The 8,937-nt window shown below is 37.5% G+C and overlaps 1 protein-coding gene across 8 annotated transcripts in view; it reads left to right on the forward strand.

Annotated features, from left to right (window-relative positions):
- The window catches only part of NUP98 (nucleoporin 98 and 96 precursor), a 128,805-nt gene that overhangs the window by 86,634 nt on the left and 33,234 nt on the right, over window positions 1–8,937 (forward strand). For all 8 annotated transcript variants that reach the window (XM_014590408.2, XM_014590416.2, XM_014590414.2 and 5 more), the window contains 2 exons: window positions 6,584–6,766; window positions 7,529–7,685. In XM_014590408.2, the coding sequence (XP_014445894.1) occupies window positions 6,584–6,766; window positions 7,529–7,685 (340 nt within the window). The remainder of the gene's footprint in view (window positions 1–6,583; window positions 6,767–7,528; window positions 7,686–8,937) is intronic.

Here is an 8,937-nt window from a genome sequence, read left to right on the forward strand (position 1 = left end):
AGTATTTTCTTGAAAGATTGAATTTTCTTGTTGTTTGGATCATTCCTCTACAGATTGTTATTTTTTAAACACCTCCCTCTCTTTCATTGGACTTGCTGAATTCTCTGCTCATTGATCAACTTAAGAGATAGCATTTTGCCTGTGTGGGTTGATGCAAAGTAAATTCTACTTTTATTCACTGCCTAATATACAGTTTAATCTTGTACTTTACGTCAGTGGTTTTTTTTAGAAGTTGAATTAGCTTTTACCAAGGGTTTTTAACTCCCATTTTTCTCAAGTTGTTTGCTTATTCTTCAGGTAACCTCTTGATACTTGTATTTAACAGTACAAAATCTTTATGAAAAATAATTTTAGAATGCAAATAAGTTATTGGCTTGAGGAGAGTAGGGACTACATTGTTTATTGCAATTAAGTTGTATCATACTCTTTTTAGTATTGTTAAGCCAATATAAACCTCTTGTCCTTGTAGGGAAAGGCCTATAGTATAAATATCAAGTAGTTACTTTGAATGCCAACTCATAAAGAGTTGTCGTTTAATTTAGATGTTTATATTCAGTCAAGTTATAAAATACTTCTTTTGCTGTTGCACTTCTCAAAGAAGAGTTCTTGATATGGGATTTTTTTGTAAACCATCTTCTACCTCTCAGCTGCTAAAAGCTGGAACTTCGGAATTTTCCGTGCTATACTTCCTATAGCTACTGAAATGTGTGATTTTTATGATTTATTAAATAATAATTTGGGAGGCAGTTTCTGGAGACTGTGTGTGAATATATACACACGTTGATGTTTGCACCTATGAGTAAGGGGAGGATATGATGAAAGTGGAAAACTGGAACTTTGTTACTTTTTATGTTTATAATTTGTAGTATTTAGAATACTCCTGAGAAATCTACTGAACTAAAGAAATGCTGTGAATGGACTTGGTTTTCTCATTAATCCATGTTCATTTTTGCCTGAATCACATACACAGTATAATCCCTATCTTTTGTATGTGTTTTTTTAAGGTTATATTATATATATTTTATCAGGGGAAGAGTAGATGGCCTTATTTTCTACTAATAAAATGAATATATAGGATCCTAGAAACATAGCAAAAAAAGAGAAGCTTTGTCCACAGATAGGATAAATTTATGTAATGTAATTATTGGACTTTGATTTCCAGAAATACTAGAAAATAATTGTAAATTGCTATGCCATGATACTTAGGTAGACGAGAGCTTTCAAAAAACTGGGCCAAAAAATTTCAGAACAAGGTTCAAACAAAAAGAGAGGTAGTAAGGACAGAAAATGGACAAATAGGTTACAGTGAATATGGATCTTTTTTCAAATGCCTCCTTTGAAGAAGTGGGTATTCTTTAACCTTTTGAATAGGGAGAATAGAAATGGAGAAATGGATAGAGTTGTTCAGATGTCCAAGCTTTAGGTTTTGTTTATTTGAATTATTTGTGACAGTCTTGAACCCTGTGTATAAAGTTATTAATGTTATTGGGGCTGGCAGGTAGCATGGCAGTTGAGGCGTTGGACTCCCAGATGACTGACCATGGTTCGAGTCGTGGACCTAGCAGCTCACTGTCGTACTTTCCCTTTCGCCCTCTCACTGGTCAAATTAAAAAATGACAATAAATAAAATTAAATAAATAAATCTTTTAAAAGAGGTTATTAATATTATTAAGACCTATACCTTCTGCAGCAGAATATTTGAGTGTGTGTGTGTAGTGAACAAACACTTACCTTGGTATGTCTTTGAAATACAAACATGGAATTTTTCTGAAGAGAATATATTATTGACAGGGCTAATAACTTCTAAGTAAAATAAATATAAAGCATTGTTTATAGTTAAAAGGCAAGTTGTTTTGGACATTGGTGACAGTATTAGTTATATTGGATCAAATTATTTGGCTGAGGGGACAGTGCAAATTATTTAAACATCTGTGTGACCTTGGACTGGTTGCTCACTCTTTGTTAAATATGGGTGTCGCGCTTTACCTATTGAACTAAGAGATACTTATCTTTAAGACAGTCTTGTTTTGGGCCAGCAGGTGGTGTGGTGGTTGGGGCTCTGGATCCCACGTGTCTGGGTGTACCTTTTGAGTTCTGGACCTGGGGATTTGAAAAACATGCTGGGTGTGTGTGAGTGGATGCCCATTATCTCAAGGGGAGAGTGGAGGAGAAGAGATTGTGGCATGGCCATCCCGACTGGGGATTGATTTCTTATTCCTCCTCTCCTTCTGTCTCTCTTCTCTAGTGAGCCCTTGTGCCCTATAGCAACTTAAAAAAAAAAAGAAGAAGAAGACAGCCTTGTTTTAATGAGAAAGAATTTTGTGTGTGTGTGTGGGAGAGAGCAGGGTTTTCAAATCATTAAAGGTTTCATTGGTGAAACTACTCTCCATGTATTTAGACAGCTATCTTAATGACCCTAAAACACATATTATTTTCTTTTTTCTTGAGAGAGATTTTTGCAATAGGGTGCGCACACTTGCAAGAGAGACAAAGTGAGAAATCCCCCTCCAGTAGGAATCGCCACACCACAGTCCCTTCTCTATCCTCTACTTGAGATTTTGAGCACACGTGCATACACATTTGACATGAGTTTTAAGCCACTGGGTTCAGAACGTGAACTGCTGTTGGCTACATGGGTCTTCAGCACCTTAACCATTACACTGCCTGCTGCCCCCCCCCCTACATTTTCTCTCAATGCATGCCTTTCTTTTCCATTGAACTTTGGGGGTGGGGGTTTCTTCCTCTTCGTTTTCAATTCTACCTGAAACATCGCCTTTTTTACTAGCCTCCTTTTCTTCCAGGCCCTGGCTCTGAAGAATCACATGATTTGCTAAGATTTCTTAGAGAAATAAGTACATAGACATCTTTTGGGAAGAGTTTATTGTAGTTACTTATATATACTTTAACAAAATTTACATATGGAGAGTTCTAGGTGTTTACCAGGTCCTCACAGTTTTATAGAAATTTATATCCCTACTTACTAAACGATACATTATAGCTTTGAAGTCTGTGTGCAAGGAAGGGGCAAATAAAACTTTGATTTATAGCTTTCTTCATAAAGATATGTTAGGTCTCTTGTCTATTCTAGTTATTTGATGAATCTTCCCATTTTGCATAAAAGTGTCCCAGGTGATCATTTCTTTGCTATTAGCTTTATTCCTTTGTTGTAAATTGGAACAATCCTTCTTTTCTTTCTTCTCTCCCACCTGTCTTTACTCCTTTTTCTTTCATAGTTATTAATTGCTTTCTTTATTGTATGCAACACAATGTATTAGGCAGTAGAAATAATTATTATTTCTTTGAAATAACTTGAATTTTGAGCTTAACTGAATGAAGTGCTTAATGGTTACAGAAACCAGTAAGGTATAATCTGTGTTTCAAGCCTTGACAATCTAGTGGGCCAACATACATGCAAGAAGATATATGGGGTTGGGACCAGCAGGTGGCATGGTGGTTAAGGTGCTGGCCACTCCCACATGGGCGACCACGGTTCGAGTCCCAGACCTGGCGGCTTCCTTTCTCCCTTTCTCTCTCTCTCTCTCTCTCTCTCTCTCTCTCTGCCTCTCTCTGGTCAAATTAAAATTAAATGAATGAATAAATAAAGTTAAATAAATAATAATTTTTTAAGCATTTTTTTAAAAAAAAGATATATGAGGGACTAGCAATTGGCATAATGGCTATGTCACTGGACTCCCATGTAGCCGATCACAGTTTGAGTCCCAGACCCGGTGGCTTAAAATTCAGCCAGGCGCACGTGTGTGCGTGCATGTCCAAGATGCCCAGAGGAGAATGAAGGAGAAGGGATTGCAGTGTGGCCAATCCCCCAAGGAGGTGATTTCTCATTTTCTATCTCTCTGTCTCTGTCTCTCTGGTGAGTGAACGTGCCCTGTAGCAAAAACCAAAACTCTCCAGAAAAAAAAAGAAGTTATATGGGGCGACAAGCTGGTGTGGTGGTTAAGGCATTGGACACCCACATGGCTGACTGTGGTTCAAGTACAGACTGGGTGGCTTTCTCTGTATATCATCAAATTGAAGAAAAAAAAGAAGTTATATGGGGCGACAAGCTGGTGTGGTGGTTAAGGCATTGGACACCCACATGGCTGACTGTGGTTCAAGTACAGACTGGGTGGCTTTCTCTGTATATCATCAAATTGAAGAAGAAGAAGAAGAAGAAAAAAAAAGTTAGCAGCACTGGAACAGGTACTGGTGCACCAGGGCAGGTCCCACGTTGGCATGCAGGGACCTCCTTCCCTTTCTCTCTTTCTGTCTGTCTGGTCAAATTAAAAATGATAATAATAACAAATTTAATTAAATAAATAAATAATTATTTTTTTAAAAAATAAATTGTCTGCTAAAAAACACTGGAGCCAGCAGGTGGTGTAGTGGTTAAGGCACTGGACTCCTACATGGCCAAATGTGGATTAAGTCTTGGATCACGTGACTTGAGAAATCACTCCAGGCGCATGTGTGTGTGTGCCTGTCCAAAATCTTAAGAGGAGCATGAAAAAGAAGGGATTGAGGTGTGGCTATGCCCCCTGGGGGTGATTTCTCACGTTCTCTCTTTATCTCTTTCCTTCTCTGAGCACTTGTGCACTATGGCAAAAACTTTCTTTTTAAAATAAGTATATAAAGAAACCTACGGAGTAAGGATTTCCCTATAGTTTTTTGGATTTTGTGTGTGTGTGTTTTATGTGGGTTTTTTGGGGGTTTTTGGACAGAATTTTGCTATGGGGTGTATGCACTCTCCAGCAAGAGACAGAGAGATAGAAACAGAAAGTGAGAAATCACTTCCCATGGGGGTGGCCACACCACTATCCCTTCTCCATTCGCCTCCTGGGATCTTGGGCGCACATGCGTAGTGTGAGAGTCAGCCACTGGGTCTGGAGCTCGAACTGTGACGACCATGTAGGAATCCACTACACCGTCTGCTAGTCCCTATAGTTCTTATAATTAAAATGGGAGCATCCTCACCAGGACTTTTCTCCTCCACAGTTTTAAGGCGTAAAAAGAGTCAAACTTGCTTGTAGCCTCTTTAGTAAGTAAAAAAAAAAATAACCATCTTTGCCTTTTGACTGTTCTCTAGCCTCCAGTTTTATTAGAGCAGTCATTGAGGGTTGTTCACATCTAAGTGGCAGTTCACCTCATGTCCAGCAACCCTACTTTTCTGCAATTGTATTTGGAAGCTGCCCTCAGTCTTTTACTAAAGATATTTGTTAAAGAAATGCAGGGTAGTAATAGCTAAAATCCAATTCAAGATAAAGTTGAAGAAGTTATACTAATGTGGATTCTTTGTTCAAAGAGATCATGAAAACTTTTTTGAAACTACCTTTGTATAAGAGAATCCATTTTAGGTTTAGCACAAATCAGGCCATTGTGAAAGATCTACCAGAAATTGTGGAGGGAGAATAATCTGCACATTATAACATGAAAAGAAAGGTGATGATACAACTGTTTGGTTTGAGAATGTTTCATCTATTGGCTCAGTCACTCGTTAATATTTTACCAGGTCATATGTGAGTTTAAGTTATACTACAGTGTGCAATCTGGTTCACCTTTAAAGACTTTTTAAATAAAATTCTTGACATTTTTAAACACAAAGGGATTACTCCCACTTTAAAACTGTTTCTTTTTTTAAAGAAGAATTATATTGGGGGACCAGCAGGTTGGTGTGGAAGTTAAGGCGCTAGATACTCGCACATGGCTGAACACGGTTTGAGTCCCGGACCTTGTGGCTTGCTTTCTCACTTTCCCTCTCTCTCTCTCTGTGTCTCTGTCTGATCAAATTAAAAATAAATGAATAAATGAAATCGAATAAATAGTTCTTTAGAAAAAGAATTATTTTGTTTAACTTTATTTATTTTAATTTGACCAGAGAGAGAGAGAGAAGATTAAAGCAAGCTGCCAGGTCCAGAACTCAAACTGCAGTCGGCCATGTGAGAGTCCAGTGCCCTTAATCACCACACCACCTGCTGGCCCAGAAATTGTTTCTGGTGTTACTACTTTGTATTTCTTCTTAGGAAATTAGATATTCCTCCTATCTTACATAGTACTACAGAAGTATTTCTCAGCTTACCCGAGAATCTAATCATCCAGAAGATAAATTCTAGACCAAAGTTGTATTAATTAAACATTTATTTCTAAATATTTTCTTTAAAACATAACAAAGTCACTGTATGTATCTTTTATTCTTTTTTCCCAGTGGCTTCTGGCTACAAGGCAGTTTGATGACAGGGTGACCTTGTGTAATAAATTATAGTTGCTATCTAAATCAGGGAAGGTATAATAACCTTGTCTCTGAAGACCACCATTTGTTTCAGTGTAGATGCTTGCTTAGCTCCTGGATGCCAGACTATAATATTAGAAGAAAATTGTGTGAATACACATTTAGATCCCAGGTAATTATAGTGAGATTTGTGAGTAATTGATGTTAAATCTTAAGAAATCTGCTACCTCACCTCATAGTAGAAAGGGCAAAATCTATTATTGCTATTTCATATTCTGAATAAACTAAATCTGATTTAGAAACTCTGTGTCTATTTGGTGTAATTTAATGCTGCTTCCTTGATCTTTCTACTGTCTACAGAGCCAGAGCCCAGAGGTGGAGCAGTTAGGGAGGGTTGTGGAACTGGACAGTGACATGGTAGATATCACACAGGAGCCAGTTTTGGATTCCATGTTAGAAGAAAGCGTGCCTGAGGATCAGGAACCTGTGTCTGCCTCAACACACATTGCATCTTCACTGGGAATTAATCCACATGTCTTACAGGTGAAGTCCTAACCCACTCTTCCTACAACAGCCAAACTAATATTTTAACTCCCTTGTATAACATTAGGCCTCTTCCTAGATTATTCTCCTAACACCATTGAGTACTCACTGTGAAAATAAAAAAGAATAGGCAAGAATTTGACCAATATTTAAGTCTAAATTTCTCATTCAAGGAGGGAAAGCTATATATTGAAGATCTAATAATAGGACTTCTGGTTTGAACTATTAGAATATCACAAAGACCCATGTTGCAATTCCGGTTTTATAACTATTTTTGTGTGACTTTTGGCAAGTCATTTAACATCTGTGAACACTAATTTTTCTTTATAAAATACTACTTTGTCTTTTTCACAGGGTGGTATTGACGATTTAGAAAGTGTTCCACAAAATTTGTAAATGGAAAAACAAAACAAAAAGCCGTGGTAAATACGGATTTTTTTACTGGGTCTATTTCTCCGCTCATGCCTTTGGTATGAGTTTAGTCCTTGACCTATAACTTTAAAATTATTTATTTAGCAAAACATGGGAAGCTACTATATGCCAGGGTCTAGTAAGATTTTTTTTTTTTTAGGATACAAAGAAGAAAGTATTACGTGACTTCAGTCTTTCAGGCACATACTGTATAATAGTCACACAAATGTTATATTGGCTATGGACACAACTTTAAAGAGGAGCAATTTTGTGGTGAATAGACACTATTTCCTTTTTATGCACTTTCAGTTCTAGGAGCACATTCATTCTATAGATATATTGCCTTTTTAGATCATGAAAGCATCATTGCTTGCTGATGAGGAAGATGTAGATATGGTGCTGGATCAACGCTTCACTCGCCTTCCTTCCAAAGCAGATACTTCTCAAGAAATCTGTTCTCCCAGACTCCCCATTTCAGCATCTCACTCATCAAAATCCCGTTCACTAGGTACTGTATAAAATGTGCTGTTTTATAAGAAAACTAGAGAGTCAACAAATCCTGCCTTTTACAAATCTTCTAAGCTGAGTAGACATCTCTAACAAATATTGCTTTAAAAGCCATACCTGAGACAAGGATACTAAGAGAAGTTGTACTCATGAATCTCAGAAGTGATCATTTTCTTCTTTTTTTAAAGTTTTTGCCATAGGGTGCATATACTTGGTGGAGATAGGCAATGAGACGGAAAGTAAGATATCACTCCCCAAGGAGGATGACCATAATCCCTTCTCTGTTCTCATAGGGCTTTTGGGCAGGCATATACATAGACACATGCACCTGGCTTAATTTTCAACCCGCCAGATCCAGAACTTGAACCAGTCAGCTGTGTGGGAATCCAGTGCCTTAATCATGTTGCTACCTGCTGGCCCCAGGAGTGGTCATTTTTTAAGAACCATAATCACACCTCAGTTGGTACAGATGTAGAAGTTGTATGGTGAAAAAAGCATTCGTGTTTTGTTTAGAAGTCGTGTTTTTGTTAACTTAGGAATTTCAAAACATTTTGAAAGTCAAAAGAACTACCAGAGGGAGATTTGTTTATGTTGCCTTAAAAACTACATATTTAGGGGCCAGCAGGTGACACAGTGGTTAAGGCCACCTAGACCCAATTGCTTGAAAAACATACTGGGTGTGTGTATATGCATGCCCAAAATTCCAAGAAAGATTGTGGTTCCCTGAAACAATTACTATGATAGTAACATTAGGGTTTACTGACCAAAGATCATTGTACCTAATAAAATAATAATGAAAGAATTTGAAATGCTGGGAAATTACCAAAATGTCAGGGATACTATGTCAGTGAGCCCATACTGTTGTAAAAATGGCACTGTTAGACACTCAATGCAGGATTACCAAAACTTCTCAGTTTGTAAAAAAAAAAAAAATCCAGTGTAAGGGACTAGCAGTTGGTATAATGGCTATGTCACTGGACTCCCATGTAGTCAAAAGGAGAGTGAGAAAGTAAGCTGCTAGGTCCAGGACTTGAGCCAGTTTTGGCCATGTGGTAGTCCAGCACCTTAACCATCATGCCACCTATTGGCCCCCCAACTCTATACTTTTAACAAGAACTATATAAAATTGAAAAACTGGCAGTAGCAATAACTATTATTCGTGCAATCATAACAAGGCTATTTTTGTTTTCTTCAGTGTAGCATTGAGCATTAAGGGTAGAATTTGAGTTTTGATCTCATCAAGCTGTTTTTTT

This window comes from Tupaia chinensis, unplaced genomic scaffold, assembly GCF_000334495.1.
Source record: "Tupaia chinensis unplaced genomic scaffold, TupChi_1.0 Scaffold000047_1, whole genome shotgun sequence".
Lineage (NCBI taxonomy): Eukaryota > Metazoa > Chordata > Mammalia > Scandentia > Tupaiidae > Tupaia > Tupaia belangeri.